This window comes from Cotesia typhae, unplaced genomic scaffold (genome assembly GCF_013202065.1).
Source record: "Cotesia typhae breed Kobodo isofemale line unplaced genomic scaffold, CoteBio_Ctyphae contig_44, whole genome shotgun sequence".
NCBI lineage: Eukaryota > Metazoa > Arthropoda > Insecta > Hymenoptera > Braconidae > Cotesia > Cotesia typhae.
The window spans coordinates 5,309,053-5,326,835 of NW_027423753.1; the positions used below are offsets into that span (position 1 = coordinate 5,309,053).

Sequence of the window (17,783 nt, forward strand, 5' to 3'; positions counted from 1 at the left end):
CAGACTAGTGGTGAGTTCTACCTGAACTCAGGTTACCTACCGAAGTAGGGACAGGGATGAAACATCAGAGCAAATGTGAGCGAGGTAGAGGGAGTCGCTCAGTCTAACACGACTATACTTATATCCTTACCCAACAAGCAAATGTGGAGGTTATTATTATGTGTATGTATATAAAATATAAAATAAAATGTACTTACATATAGAGTTAACACAATATCACAAGTGTAGATTGTGGCAGTGTAGTTTGAGTGTAGTGGAAGTGGTAAGGGGTTTACTAACTCGTCAATCTATCGGCAGAGCCAGAGCCAGCGGCAGAGAGCCAAGCTGGTCGTTCATTTGGTTGCAATACAGCTCACCAGAAAAGAGTGGGGATTTTACCTCGACCGATAGCGGAGAGTAAACGGCAGACTGGAGGGAGAGATGAGGTCTGAATCGAATCGAGGCAGGTTGAGAGAAATTGTCCGAATAGTCACTTCTCGTCAGAGAGTTGTGTGAAAGGCATCTCCCGTCTTCTTGACATTTACTCTCTTATTACATATATATAACCAAAATTTTTGTGACTTGTGAACAAGTTTATTCATCATCGTTAATCGTTCGTGCAACTTGTGGATTTTTTTCAGTGATTTTATTACACAGTGATTATTATTATTATTATTATTTAGTGATTGTGCAATTGCATATTTTTATTTTTTAAATAAATCCCGAAAACTGTGTAAATTCACAATGCATTGTGTATTTATGAATTGGAAAAAGGATTAATTTTCCGTGTGTTTGCACCGGCATGGATTGCGCTATTAAGGGTGAGTTTAAATTATTATTTATTTTATAATACTGAAGTTAGCCGTCAGCTGTTAATGTTAATAAAAATTTTAATTAAAAATCAATTACAATAAAAAAAATGCTTCTTAAAATTTTCACTTTATTATTCATTTATTTATTTGCACATGTGAAATTTTTTTTTATAATATTTTAATTATTATAAAATTCTAAAATAATTTTTAATGTCTGCCAACTTTAGTTTCATATTTTTTTTATTATTTTAAGATTTTATTTCAATACAACCAATTTAACCATTATTTTATATACAGATGTAGAAGGTAAGGTGGTATGAAGGTGACGAAAGAATTAGGTATCAATATTTGATGATGTCCCGAAGCGATTATTGATAACGAAACAATGAGATCAGTCTTAAGTACGCGGTTTTAAGACTTGAAGAATTATTTTTTTGATACTGGGTTTAAATATTATCAACGAATAAGGATATCTTGAAATTTTCCCAAATTTTATAACTTAGGGAGTAAGTTTATTATCTGGTGATACATCGCATTCGTTCTTGAAATTTTTATCTAACTTTCGGCAACTACTTTTATGCCAAAGATACTTAAATTCTAAATAAGTATTTTAATCTCTTTATTATTTTCAAGCAGTTATTCTTTTGTATTTATTCTGAGAATTTCTGACGAGATGAAATAACTTGATGTGTGTATCATCAGATTTAGTGACAAAACAAAATAAAATCTACTGCAGTGAGATTTATTTTGTTATTGTTATTATTACCATCTTAAGATGTTTGGCTACTTTTTTTTTTTTACAAGCAAAAATAAATTAAATGCATGATCGTTTTACATAATAAGATGAGAATTTTTTTAAAGCATTTTTATAAATTATTTAAAAATACACGTACAAATTTTTTTTCTTTATAATGTATGATAGTTAGTTAAAATTTTTTTATTATTAATTTATTTACTAAAATTAGATGCGTGAGAATTTAACAGACATCTGATAATTTTTTTATAATTTATTTGTTACAGAAGAAATAGGATAAAAAAAAGGCATATGGAAATTTTCACAAGTTTTTTCTATGCAATTTTTTAGATTTTTTTTCCAACCATTAAGTTAAAATTAATCTAAAAATTCTCAAAAAATTAGCTGTCTGCTGAATTCACTCTCATAAATTTAGATATCTGTCAAATTAGAGATTTTTTGTGAAAAATTAATTATAAAGAAGAAATTTTATAAAATTTACTTTTATATTTTCTTTTACAAAAACAAAATAATTCTCAGATTTTTTATGTGAGTTTGAAATTATGACAGTTGATTTAAAAAAATTTTAAACTAAACAATTGTAGTAAAAATTTTTTAATTGCACTGAGAGTTTTTTTAAATTTCCAAGTACATTTTCATTGTTACAAATTAGTAGACATGTAAAAATTTTTAAGTTTTCTTCGAAGAAATTATGAAAGTAAAAATAAAATATAAACTCTCGACGTAGAAATTAAAAGAAAATATGAATGTATTTTTTGAAAAGTATTGTCTTATTTTTGATTATAAATTAAAAAAAAATTGTTAAGGTATCTGCTAATTTGGGCATCATAATATATATTTTTAAAAAAATATAAAAATCTTTGAAAAATGAGATGAAATGATAAGTTAAGGCGTGGCTTTACTTAAAATCCAAAACAAACCACTCCCTATTTTGAACCCCCGTTGGAAATGAGATTTCTAACCCACAGCGATACAGAAAAAACTGACGTGTCTAGTTTTTTTCATAAACTTTTGTAAGTTGATAGTTCCCGGCACGTGTCGAAAGTTGACACCACGTAACATATTATATCCGAATTGCGCAAATTCATTATCGGGCCCATCGTTCATTTCCATCGATATTAATTTTGAAATAAAATGAAATTGATAACTTGTTGATTGAGCATGAGGATCCTTTGGGTTTTTAAAGTCCACGTATCGAATAGTTGCATTTTATATTAGATAAAATAAAATTATAAAGTTGGCTTTAGACAAAGCATTAATTTTAAACACATGCAGTCTAGAGTGTAGAGCAAGTACTTTTGATTCAGGTACATATGTGGAAACACTCGGTTGGGCCACGTATGCCTCTGTAATACTTAAAGCTCTTCAACTTGGAGCTTTGTTACAGAATATAACTACCAATGTGCTACGTCCACATTTCTGCATTTGATAACATATGACCTGTACTATTGTTATATATTTATATTTATATCCCAGTATAGGTGTGTATGTATATATACCATATTTTTAATGTATACTACCATACTCTACTTCATCTACTTATATACCCTTCAATCTCTAACATAACTATGTCATCTTCTGACATTTTCAGTGTTATTACCCTATCAATCTTGATGCCAAGATAAAAATAATTATTTATGTCTAAAAATATTTATCAGTCTATGATACTTTTCACTTTTGATAATTCAGCTCATTGGACTCTGATGAGATTAATTTTATTCAAGTCAAAAGATGTCAATATTGCCCTGAAATTTGTTAAGATGTAATAATTTTTTTTTAATCCAACAAAATTTTATTAACTTTCTATAAATTGGAACAATTTTAGTTTTTTTTTTTTAATAATTTATTAACTGATAAAAAAATTCACTTCATTTAAAAGAAAGAAATCATAAATCAAAGTTATAAGTTATAACTACCACTATATTAAAGAAATAAACTTTATTCAAAGAAAATATCTTAAACCAAGACCATTTAACAGAAATTAATAATCTTGAACTAAGCAAAAATTCTTCAGAATAATCAATTTAATTTCTTTAACTACGAAGAATTATATATTATCTTGAAGCAAGCAGAATAAATTTTTCTTGGCTTAAGTAATTTATCTTGCTTCAACAATTTTTTTGCTTAGTTCAAGGCCAAGAAATCCTTAAAAATAATTTTCTTTCTTGAAAATATTATCTTATATTGAGAATAAAATTAATTTTTTTTTTTTTCGGTTTATAAATAAAGCAAAATTGTCGTCTGCTAATAAAAGGATTATAAAAATGCAGATGAATAAAATTACAAAAGGTCAACTTAACAATTTATTCATTGCTAAGTTAAACAAGAAAATTAATAATATATTAATGTAAAACCAAAATCATGGTAGTGATAAATAGATAACACAATGAATTATTTAGAAAAAACTTGTTTATGCTGCTCATTAAAAATTCAAATTTTATTTCAGAATTGACTTATTAATTTAAAAATCAAAAAAGTGTGGTATTAAAATTAATTTCTATATCATGAAATTGTCGAAAAGTAGATACTTTTATCGATAAGAGTAAAAAACATTTTTTTTTGTAAATCTAATTATAATAAAAAGAGGGTCAATATTATAATCATAGTTTTTTTTTTTTTTTTTTTTTCGTAAGAATATTGGATTATAAAGTGTAGTAGCTAGTAGATGTATACATTTATTAGAAAAAAAAAAAATATACATATTATTTCGTGGGATCTTTACGGCCATAAAGATGTCTGAGGTAGACTTGTTAAATTGTACGAGGGATGGACGGGGGTTCCAGGTGGGTAAATCCAAGGTTGTCAGGGTTACAGCTCTCGAAACATACGAGCCAATCGCCATTTTTATTTCCATCTCACTCGTGTCATGTGGGTGTAACCGCCCGAGCAGAGAGCTCAGAGAAGAGAGAAAGAATTGCCTGGGGTGGGGAAAGAGGACAGAGCTAATATGTAATATAATGTAATGCATATGGAGTAAAGAGAGAAAAAGATAACCCGAGCATGAAGAAGAAAATAACAAAATAAAAGTGGGAATCCCAGGCAAGTGTGAGTGAGTATGAAGATAAACTACTCATCGAGCGGATAGGAGGACGATGGTGAGTTTTCAACAAGAACGACTGGGTAGGGGAGGCTGTCAGGTCGTGAGAGAAAAAGACGAGTCATGGATAATGATAATAAGGATGATAATGATAATGATGATGATGATGATGAGGGGAACATACGAGGGCAAAATGATTGGCGGAAATTTGAACGACTAATGGTCGCTTAGATTAAGATGAAAAAGGTGAAAGATCCTGATAAACCAATGAGAGTTGCTATCCAGGGTGACGCCCTCTTATATATTTATCCCTACTTTGCTTGATACAGCGCAGCATCTTTCATTGCAAGTGCGCGCATGTATTTCTGACTTAAAATTGACTTTATCCAAGAGAAAAAATCTTTAATCAAAAAATTTGTTTTCAAGAATCAAAATAATGTTATTGGTTCAAGATTTTTCTCTCGTGAATAAATTTAATTTTGTTATTAGTGCATTAGTTTTGACTTTTGCCGAGCTTGAAAAGTTTTTAATTGCAATAAAAAGCTTTTTTACATTAATGAAATGTATACCATTGAAGTTTAACATGCTACTACTATCATCAGTATCATAAATTTTGAAAACAATGCAGTAATAATAATAATCTTACCGTAAAGATTTTTTAATGGAATATTTGCACGCTGATAAGAAAGTAAATTTCATTCAAGAAAAATAATTTTAAACTAAGAAAATCATTTTGAAGAACTTGATTGTATTTAACTTTTTTCATTAGTCTTAATATTAATATAAATCACCTGTTGTAAATTAACTATATTAATTGCATTCAAATTATATCTGAAGATAAACAATTTTTGTAATTTATTGAATGAAAAAAATAACTAGAACTCTTGTGAGTTTCAGAATCTCAAATAACAAACATATGTGTGTACACATTTATTATTTCATAAAAGATTATTATTGTAATATAAAGTTAATTGCAAAAAATCTTCCTTTTTATAACAACAACAACAAAAAAAAAGTAATGCTGTGTTATAAGGATTTTTTTTTACAACTTGAGAACTTTAGTATGGGAATATGGCGAGAACGTCGAAGATGCTCTCCGGTGATGAAGATGGAGATTTCATGTTACAAAGGCCTTTCTTGAATTATACCCACGTATGTGAGCAATCTTTTAGTAAATGTAATGTATATAAGACACAAGACGTTTCTCTTCCTGCGAGAGACAACAACTCGAGTTCCACTTTCAAGGTTCTCCATATTACCAAGCGCAGGGTTACCAACAAGATCCTCTAAGATGATAATCATCCAAGGTTATTGCTGTATTTAATCGCTAAATTCAGTTATTACACATTTATTAATTCTGTCGTTTGAGCTAGGTAAATATTTTCTGGCAATATCATTTACATTATCAACCAAAATTATAATAAAATATAAAAAGACGCATCATGCGTAAAATGAATTACGTAAAATCGTAGTACGGGAGTTCGCACGAGTTACGCATCTAATCCTCAGTACCATAACATCATCATCATCATGAATCATGATATATCAAGAGTGTATGTGGTACATTCAGTAGAATAAGAAGAATATGTTTATATATTCATATGTACATGTGTGTTGTGTTATTACTCGTGCCAAACCCGTTTCCCATCATCATAATCCTTCGTATCAAAAGAATTGTGTTGAGCTTTGAGCAGACTAAGCTACATATGTATATATGTGCTCCGTACACTTTACTACACTGGTAATGTAGTCTAAGAATGCATATAAAATCACCTGTCAGTACAATTATATTACACCTGTGACGCCAGAGAGTTGAATTCATGAGATTATTGTTTAGTTCTCTGCTCATTAAACTTTTTTAAGCTATTGTATTTTTTATGCTATTAATAATTTCCAATGAAATTATTTTATAAATATATATAACATCATTTCTTCGTAAGTCTGTAATTTTTCACTTATATTTACAACTAATCGATCTCTTCTTACCATTCATCTATTACAATTCTTAAGAACAATGTTAAATTGTAATATTTAGTCTGCGCCTTAATTCTCAGCAATACAATCGATAATATTATTAATTTTATTTATTATTTATTATTATAATAATTAAAATAGCAATTCATATTATATTTTTTTTTTATTTCATTATAATTTTATTGTTTATTATTTAAAGTAGACATTCAAAAATAGGTCAGTTAAATTTTTATGTAAATATTATTAAATTGAAGAAATTTATGTGAAATATTATAGAATCTAATCCGAATGAGATTTTTTTAGCGTAATCAAACTTGAAAAATTTGACGCACTACAAAAAAATAAACAAAAGAAAAAAAAATACCGCGACGTGTATCCGTTTGTGGTTAAAATAAAAAAAAAAAAAAAAAAAAAAAAAAAGTATAGCCTGAGGTTATAATAACGATATACTGATAAAATGTAATATTATATTGTCCCGGATTTAGCCATCTCCGTTTTAGCTTCCGGACTACGTAAAAGACTTTTCTCTTATTTATAATTGTTATTTTTATTTAAATTTTGGTATATTTATTATTTGTATATAATAGTAACTATTAATAATTATCGATAAAGAAATTTCATAAACCAATAGTACTACGCATTGATAGATTTTATAATATAATTATCACAATGAAGTTGTAAACAAGTTTCTCTCATAGATACTGAAAAAAAATAATATCCCAACGACATTGGGAGTTATTAATTTTTTATATACCAATATACGATAATTTGTTATTGTGTTATAGGAGATAACATAGTTGATGATCGTAAGAAACTTGACGAGAAATATCCGTCATGTCTTATCGTAAAACCTATAATATGTTATCGTAAATGACAATAAATTGGTTATTATTATACTACTTTTGACGTTCTTGATATTTCATAGCAATTACAAATTCCCCTAAAGCTATTTAGTCATCTCTGTGTTCACGATATCCATCTGGAAGTTTTAATAATCATCATTGGTATCGATTGTAAATGGCTTTTATTTGGAAGCCAATCTATTTTATTTTAAAAGCTATCATTAAATAATTTATTTGATTATGTTATATTAATTGGAAAAACCAGTGTCATAATGCGAGGGAATTTTAGAGTTTTTTTAATTACTTCCTTTGAGATAAATCTTGAGCATATTTTGCATTCTGAAAAGTTTTTGATACTATCAATACTAATCCTTTTTTTTATTTTATTTTGATTGCAGTGACCATTGAAAGTGAACCAGATCAAAGACTTGAAAAAAATCAAACTGATGCAGCTTCATCGTCATCGGTAATTATTATTGCTATTAATATTATTATTAGTTATAAATTACAATAAATATTTTTTTTTAACAGCTTGAGCAGTCAGACGGATTCAATTCATCCCGTGATTTGACAAACCACTTGCTAGATCACAATTCTCCTCGTAGCATTACAGATTACAGCGGCGAAGAAGACTACTCTTGTCGCGTTTGTCACAAAGTATTGAGCTCAGCAAGTTCATTGGACAGACACGTGCTGGTACATTCAGGCGAACGGCCATTCAAGTGTAAATACTGCGAGATGGCATTCACCACCAGCGGTAACATGAATCGTCATTTGAGGAACATCCACCGCGATGTGGTATCATCGCCACCACCAAACAGTTGCACAGATTCTGAGGGTAGCAGTGACTCAGAGCTACCTTTATCCCAAAGACGTAACGCTGTTGATGAGTACAACAATAATAATATTGCCAAAATAAACAACACTGATGATGATGACGAGAATGATGGCATTAATAATAAATCATCGGTATTTCGTGCTAAAAGAAAACGAGCTGATAGTAAAATTGAAAATAGCATTGCTGAAAGTAACATTAAGAAACAAAAATTAATTACCAATAATACCTCGGTAATAAATGATTCCAAAGATGATGACAACGATGATCATCATAGCAATGATGATAACGAGCAAGATAATGAAGAAGATGAGGATGGTGATGATGAAATGACCGCTGTTGACAAAAATTCACTTAATTGTCCGCTTTGTGAAGCCAGTAATTTTATTTCAGCTGCATCGATGGATTTGCATATTGAAAAGTATCATCCAGATTACAAAAATTCACAAGTTATTAATTTGCATCGCCTTATGAGTCAACGTTATAAAGAAAACAATTCATCAGCGACAATTACAACACCGTTAGCACTATCAGCAAATAAACATTTACAAGATTCAATAGTTGGTTTCAATGATTTAACATTTGTTGATTTTTCATCCGATAAATTTCCAACAATAGCACGTGCTGTTTGTGAACAATTAGTGCATCGCCCGGCTTCTGGTGAAAGTGCTACATTTTTATGCTCAAAATGTCTACGTGCATTTCCATGTAAATCGGCATTAGATTCACATGAAATCGATTGTGGTAATTCTAATTACCAGCAGGCTCACAAATTACGAGAAGATAAGGCCAAAGGTAATGATTTTTTTGCTGGATTAGATTTACAAAATAAATCTGCTCTTGTTAATAACAACAATAATAATAACAATAACAACTCTGATATCAAAGAAGGCACCAAAGATCTCGCTGATATTCAGAGTATCATTTCTGTAACATCAGGACCCATATTGCCTCGTTCAGACACAAGTACGCCAGACCATCAAGTAAAACTTAATTCAGCAGCAATTTGTTCATCTGGTTCATCAGGTACTACTAACTCGGAGTACCATGGCGAAGAGGAGGCCCAGGATGCATTCGCTGCTGAATTTCGTCGCATGAAATTGAAGGGTGAATTTCCCTGTCGGCTTTGCACCGCTATTTTTCCAAATTTAAGAGCTTTGAAGGGACACAATCGCGCGCACATGGGTGTTGGACCAGGCATGCCTTATCCGTGTAACATGTGTCCCTACACGTCAACTGATAAAGCAACACTAGTTCGTCATTTGCGATCACACAATGGCGATCGTCCTTACGAATGCTCGCTTTGTAACTATGCATTTACAACGAAAGCCAACTGCGAAAGACACGTAAGAAATCGTCACAATAAGTTAACTCGGGAAGAAATTAAGAGTGTATTGATTTATCATCCAAATGAAGATTCGACAAATGAAAACATTGATAGAACATCACCGCGTGTTATGAGAGATGAAACACGAAAATCATTAATTTATTCAACATCGTTGTCCAATGACAGAGATGATTATTATAATTCTCATCATCTTCATCATAATGGTAATAGTAACAGTAATAGTCATCACCATCAACGTGAAAATCAACACCATCAACACCATCAGCAATTGCATTATTCAATGGAAAATAAAGCACAAGATTTGCTGTTGTCTGAAGAGACATTGAGATTTCGTCAAATGGGAATTCCTACAATGATACCAAATCCAATGAACCATTACGACAAATCTGATTTATATTCACGTTCACCAGTTGCTGCGGCAATCCATCATCACCATGCATTGGAATTAACCCACAGGTTAACAGACAGTACGCCTGTTAATTCACGTGATTATTTAATAAAGTCAGATTTTATGAAAACGAACGACCAGGATTCTAGATCTTCCGATGGTAGCGTATCATCACACACGAATAATAACAATAATAACAGTACTAATAATAATAATAATAATAATAATAATAATAATAATAATAATAATAATAATAATAATAATAATAATAATAATAATAATAATAATAATAATAATAATAATAATAATATTAATAATAATAATAATAATAATAATAATAATAATAATAATAATAATAAAAATACCAATAAAAATCAGTCTCTAGTCAGTGAAACCAAATCCGCTGGCGGTGCTGCTGATATACACCAAAGAATTCAGGCTAGTCCAATAGACTTAAAGCGTCAAGATGTAACTAACACTACAGATGATGCGCCTTTGGATTTATCAATGGATGTTCTGGATCTTAGTAAAAAATCACGAGATATGTCTTCGGATTTAATATCAAGCATATCATCCGATGACAACAATAAAAACTCCAAAGATCTGTTTGATGCTAATCAATTTTTACTGACACAAGCATTGCTGAAAGCCGGACAAACAGGCAATTCATCGAGCTCCATCGAAGCTATTTATGCAAACGCCCAGCAGTTGCTTTACAGAAATTACACTGGGTTTCCAACTCCACCAGCTAGCCTTCTATCACCATTTATATTCAACGCTCATTTATTCAATCAAGATCTTGCTATGAGAGAAAATTTACAAAAGGAATTAGTGCGTGGATTGCAAACCAGCGGAGGTAATTTAATAGAATCACGCTTAAATAAACCACCCTCTAGTTTTCCTGGGACTACTGCTGCGTATCCTCAAAACCGTGACATATTAACCGGCCAATCGATGAATGAATCAGCAAATGATTACTCAAGATTGGCAGCGACACCATCGACCAGCGCTGCTAGTGTCATAAGCTCACGTGACCGTTTGATAGACAATAACGGAAGTTCTTCTAATTCCGTAAAAATGGTTATTAAAAACGGCGTATTGGTGAGAAAACAAAAACAACGCCGATATCGTACCGAGCGACCATTCATTTGCGATCATTGTACAGCCAGATTTACACTAAGAAGCAACATGGAGAGACACGTTAAGCAACAGCATCCACAATTTTGGTGTCAGAAGCCTCGCGGCGGGCATTCGACGCGTGGAAGACCTCCGAGTTATCCACCAACGATGCTGAGGACTAAACGGTACTCTGTTAGACAATCAACACATCCTTATCCAACCGCTAGATTGCCCAAAGTAAGACAGTCATCACCTAATGCTGACGACAAGCGTCCCATTTCTGATCGCGTAAAGTATGCGATTCTTGCACAGCAGTTGAAAGGCAACCACAATGAAGAAAACGACACGGATGAAGAGTTGATAATTGATGAAAATGCTGCGGATAAAGAGAGCGTTGAGCATCGGAATGATGAGCGGTCTACCAGCTTATTAAGAGGAAAATTGGAGGAAAGTATTGAGAAAAATTGTTCTAACACTGCCAATGCTGAAGAATCTATTGTGGAGAATGGTGGTTTTAAGTCTTTGGTTAAGTGCAAAATCGAGCCGGAGGATGATGATGATGATGAAGATGGCGATGAAGAAGAAGAAGATGAAGATAAAGATGTTGACAATCGAAAGATAAAAAATGAAGATTGTAATGCCGACTTGGCGAGTGTTTCCGAATTACTGGACAATGCTTCGCAACAGTACCAACAGTTCAGACCGCAAGATATGAGCGACGAAGAAGGATTAATTGCATCAACAAGCGACTGCAATAATTCCGGGAGTGATGAAAAATCAGACTCGGTTAATTCAAACAATTCTTCGTCATCAAAGTCTATTAAGAAAAAAAAGAAAAAGAAGAAGAAGAAATCGGCATACTCTATGGCGCCCAATCGTGTACATTGTCCGTACTGCGAGCGTCCGTTTCCTTGGTCATCGTCATTGAGAAGACATATACTGACTCATACTGGACAGAAACCATACCGATGTGATTATTGTCCGCTTTTATTCACTACTAAATCAAACTGCGACCGTCATTTGCTCAGAAAACATAAATCAAACGCTAGCATTAATAATTTACAGTATAACAGCGGAAGTGGTGGTACTAGTAGCTTAACTAGAAATTTATCCTCACCAGAAGCTCAAGAAGTAACGGCTATTAATAATAATAATACATTTGCGACGAGAAATGTACCAGAGAGACCCTACAAGTGCAATCTCTGTCCGAGTTCTACATTCTCGACACTTGGAAACCTAAAGAAACACAAGGCCACCAAGCATTCGCACGACGATAATAATAAATTATCATCAAGACCCGACACTCCGACTAGCGAGATTAACTCGGATCAGCCAAACAGCCCTGCACCTTGCAATGAACAAAATGAACGCAGTGACTACGAGAGCCATTCATCAAGTGTCTCGGACACTATGGAGACAAATACTGCGGCTGTACCCAGATCAACCTCAACTCCGATTTCAAATGCTGCCTCGATTCTTGACGTAAAACCTAATTCTAACAGTGTCATCAATTCTTTGATTAATGACGCGTCAAAATCTCGCAGACCTTCACCTAGGTCATCACCAGGACCTTCGGATTCGCCATTCAAGTGTCATCTCTGCGACAGCGGGTATGCTGATCGTCAGGATTGTCTTGATCACATTAAGGATAATCATCGCGAGTCGTGGGACTTACTGGTTGCCAAAGGCGCTCTTGATATGGACACTGAGAATATTGAGGAGCACCACCTTCAACACCAGCATCTCAGTGATGGTGAAGAAAAACGGGGAAGATTTCCTGATTATACCAATAGAAAGGTAAATGTTTTTCTTTTTTATATTTTTAATTTGGAAATTTAAATTTCGAAATTTTTCTTTAAAGAGTAAAAAATTTTCATTCATAGTTTTTTACAATTTTAGCTTGTGAAATTTTGTTTCTTATTAATCTTATTAATTAAATCTTATTAATTTTCTTATTAATTAATGAAAAAAAAAATCATAAGAATTATCAAATATTTGTTTACATTATAATTATAAGTCTTTTAGATTAGAAAGAAGAAAAAGAAAATTAGTCGAAAGTAAAAAATCCGTTTGCAGATTTTTTATTTAAAATGATTAGTTAATTTATTTATAATTAAAAAATTATTTTTATGTCTTCTCCAATCTTATCCATGGTATTTTCAGTAAGATGTATAATTATAAAAATTATTTATTTTACTAAAAGATATTTTTTGTGATACTAAAATCAACAGGCTCTTGAATTTTTCTTGTTTAAAAAAATTTTTTTTTATAATAATTTATTTTCAAAAATGATTACAAAATTAAAAAATCAAATTTTTTTAATTTTAATTAAAAAACGAATAAATAAAAATCTAAAAAGTATTTCTTTAAATGACATTTCTTCCAAATAAATTATAAAAATTGATTGATCGAATAACTAATCATCTTTAATTTATTACAGGTGATGTGCGTATTTTGTATGCGTCGATTTTGGTCAGCAGAGGATCTAAGACGTCATATGAGAACTCATACAGGAGAGCGACCGTACTCGTGCGACATATGCTGTCGTAGATTCACTCTCAAACACAGTATGCTACGTCACCGTAAAAAACACGAGTCTACTGATTCAATAATATATGTTGGAACAAGTGGCGACGAAGAGACGAATCCAATTCAACCACCAACAATAACACCACGTAGTCATCAACAACAACAGTTGATGATGGCATCGCCAGTTATCGGTGACGCGACACGTCTACAAGACAGAATGTCATTACCAAGTGTCGGGTCAGTGGCTACCGGTGATGCTGCACCAAGCAGACTTATGAGTAGATTTAATCCTTATGAGTCATTGACAACATTGACTGGTAAATTAACAAATAGTCAACACAATAATATTAATAATTGCGAATCAACTCCAGATACGGAAAATGACTTAATATCTAATTTACTTGGGATTAGAGACAAAAGTATAATTGATAAAGTTCTTCAAGCATCTGCTGATGATGCTGCTAAATTACTTGGGGTTAATAGAAGCCACGATTGAACTTAATATTACCATTATTTGTATCTAGTTTATATATTTAATGAGTTATCATTCTGTACAAAATATTATTATTAATTATAATTATAATCATATTATTTATTAGATTTAATTGGGTTAAATTCAGGTTTCCCATTACGTTCACAATTGTGCCTTATGGATAATATTAAAAAATCTCAATGCTACGATAAAAAAAGGTTTTTTTTTATCGACTTGAGAATTTGACATTTAAAATTCATAAAATTAATATTCGTAGGTATATAATTATACATAAATTAGATTTCGTAAGATTTATACATAGAAAAAAAAAAATAATTAACTATTTTATTGATAGCTTAATTTTTTTGAGAAACTGATGCGAAAAATTTTTTTGTTTTATATTTATAAATATTTTTTTTTTTTTTTTTTTTTTTTTTTTTTTTTTATTATTATTTCAATATTAGGGATTTTGTATTGTAATTATATTATTATAATTAAGGGAGTTGGTGCACTTTACGGGTTGATTAATTTTTTTCTTGATTGGTTGTGCCTAGCATTTTGTTTAATTAATATATATTCTTATAAATTATGAATAATTTAAAAGCGATTGTAAATTTAATCTAATTATTATTTGTGTATATAAAATAAGTAGCCATAAAAATTAAATTAACTATTCGGATAATTATAATTAATTTTACTTTGTTCGAATGAAAAATTTTTCATGTATAATATTTAGTAATAGATACTAAAAATTAATAAATTTAAAAAAAGAAAGTCAGAAAAAAAATTTTTTTTTTATTAAAAGATAAAAATATATAGGAGAAAAAAATATCTGTAAACAATTTTTACTAATTCGAAAAGAACGACTAGACTTTTAGAATTAGTAAATAAAATTGTATTTGTGATTTAATAACTATTATTTAAGGTATTAATATTATTTATCAGGTAGTGACGTTAAGTGATTGTCGATTTATTTCTACGATTTATTAACATCATACAGTTAATATGATAATGATAATAAGTGTCTGAAAGGTGGATCTAGAATTCCCAAAGATAAAATTTAATTATTTAAATTAGATAACAAAAACTATTTAGCCATATATATTTTTTTTTTACTTAATGTTTACAATTATTATCGCGTACTGACTGCAGGAAATAATATCACGAATGTAATAGACAGTTTAGTGGTTAATTATTCAATTATAATTAAGATTTGTATAAAGAGACATAAAAATAGTGAGACATCAAGTGTGAATGAAAAAGTATCTCCACTAATTATAACAGAATATAATTAATATTATTAGTTGATTTAGAAAATTTGACAACTAAAAATTGTGTAAAATGAGGATTAAAAAATATGTGGAGCAATATATGATTAAGAAATCTATAATCGATAATTTAATTTATATTTTACAGTCTAGGTAGATTTTTGAATGTAAATATACATATATTAACGTATGTAATAATTATAAATTAAACAATAATAGTATGGTGTGATTTTAATTGTTAATTTTCCTTTATGGAAAATAAGAATAATTGAATGCAATTATACCAAATAATATAACGGCTTGATGAAAGATCGTATAAAATGTAAACTTCAGCTAGATCTAAGGAATAGAGAAGAAAACCGTAAAAGTATTTGCTAATTTGTCTTTATCTCTTACTATCTCTATTTTTTATTTCTCAATTCAAGTAATTTCTTTATTTATTTTTTTTTTTTTTTTTTCAATCTATTAATTAATTTTATTATTATTATTTATTCTTTTTTATATAGATAATATACAACTTATAAAAAATATATTTAATAATTATATCTATTTATTATTATAAGCAAGTGGATCTTACGGTCAGTAAATAGTTATTTTTGCCTGAGAATATTTTTCTTGTGCATACTTACATCAATAAAGCTAATTAAATCTTCAAATAATTAAATACAATCATGGTTTATTTAATTTATCAAATAAATATCGTGACCGTTAATCAATTATTTAAGCGTATTCCATTTAAAATAAAAATTATGTACATCAATACATACATTATTGTATGAAATCGAGACATGGATGTCTCTCTTATGTAATAGATAAAAAAATTAAATTTCATATTTAGTGCTACAAAATAAATATTGTAATTTGTGCATAAATGATTGTATTGCATCTTTGTTTGATTTTTCAGTATATATAAGTAAATAAAAGCAATGTAAACCTTTTAAAACTTTATCTTATTTATTTATTTATTTATTCACCGAAACCATAATAATTTCCTCAATAAGTTATTTATAGATAAATTATAATAGATTTAATCTTAAAGGTAAAAGGGCTTATAGCTAAGGGTTAATAGGGATTTGTGGTGAAAGGGCGTATGAAAAAAAATTTTTTTTGCTATTTGTTTTAAAATTTTCTGAAACGTAAAAATTTGTGAAAAAAAAAAAAGTTGGTATTCTGAAGCTGAAAGGGCGTATCTCAAGACATACGCCCTTTTAGCTTTAAGAAAAGTACTACTTAAAGGTAAAAAAGTGTAGTTTTGATTTCAAATGTTAAATAATAGTTTCAAAAGACGAATTATGCTAAAATAACAGCCTCATTTTAAAAGTTTAATATAAACAAATAGAAAATAAATCAATCAAATACAAATTACGTAAAAATTAAGTAATAAAAAAAATCCCAACGACAGATAACATTCAAATATTTTGAAATTTCCGCCGCTTTTTTTTTTTAATTTTAATTTCATGATAATTGTTCATGTTTTTAAATTTTATAATAACTATTTCTTAAAATAAAAAACGACAAAAGAATCATGCGTACTTTATTGTTTTTTGGATATACTTTTTTTGTAACTTTAAAAAATTATACAGTTGAGGTTTTACGCCGCTAAGTATGTTCCTTAGTAAACTGGCCGAAAAAAAAAAAATTATACGCCCTTTCACTTTTAGATCACCAAAATTTCGAATTCTTAAAAGTAAAAGGGCGTATAATTAAAGACATACGCCTTATTACCTTTGAAATTTTTTTTTTCATTTTTAAGTGTTGAATGTGTCTACTACTTGATTGGAAATAAAAAAAAATATGCGCCCTTTTACCTTTGTACAAAATTGTGTATCTAAAGACAGATAATTTTCAAATGCTGCCTCAATACTTATCATAATAAATTGACTATCTGTGAGAAAGATCTGAAACCTTGAAAAGGCACAAATTCAAGTCAAGACCTTTGCAATGACATTAAATTTCACTTAAATAACTCATTCTATCATATCACTATCCTGGCTACAAAATTTCGCTTATTTTTTTTAATAATGTAGATTATATATATAATATTATAATATTATGTATTTTATAAAAAATGTGTTATAGTTTGTAAATTGTAAATTAAAAAAAAGCACAACAATCCTTTTAGCTCATAAACTTTTTAGTAAATTTATAAAAAATATATCTATGTTTATTTTGTCTAAATTGGTCAATATTTGGAGCCTTTACCCTAAGATAGCTAAGATATTTGTAATATATTGAGAAAAAAAAATACTCTATTAATAAAACTTTCTAGATACACGAATTTATGTTCTTGAAAATTTTGAAGAATATATATTCTTAGCTCAAGAACTTGTTAAATTAATTGAAGTAATTTTTACTTAATTTAGATAAAGCTATCCTTTAGTTTATAAAGCTATCTACCGTCCATAGATAAATATTGATGCTCTTCT

The 17,783-nt window shown here is 29.5% G+C and overlaps 1 protein-coding gene across 1 annotated transcript; it reads left to right on the forward strand.

Moving 5' to 3' along the window:
- Positions 1-367: 367 nt before the first annotated feature.
- On the forward strand, positions 368-15,814 carry LOC141528678 (uncharacterized). Its single transcript, XM_074244842.1, has 4 exons — positions 368-800; positions 7,797-7,864; positions 7,930-12,885; positions 13,529-15,814. Exons 1-4 carry the CDS (start codon positions 782-784, stop codon positions 14,111-14,113), a joined length of 5,628 nt encoding a protein of 1,875 aa, XP_074100943.1. The 5' UTR covers positions 368-781; the 3' UTR covers positions 14,114-15,814.
- Positions 15,815-17,783: the final 1,969 nt, after the last annotated feature.

What these genes read in the sequence shown, in the direction of transcription:
- LOC141528678 (XM_074244842.1), top strand. An exon ending in ATGCAGCTTCATCGTCATCG is followed by an intron (nt 7,865 to 7,929) that starts GTAATTATTATT and finishes TTTTTTTAACAG; the next exon opens with CTTGAGCAGTCAGACGGATT. An exon ending in CTGATTATACCAATAGAAAG is followed by an intron (nt 12,886 to 13,528) that starts GTAAATGTTTTT and finishes AATTTATTACAG; the next exon opens with GTGATGTGCGTATTTTGTAT.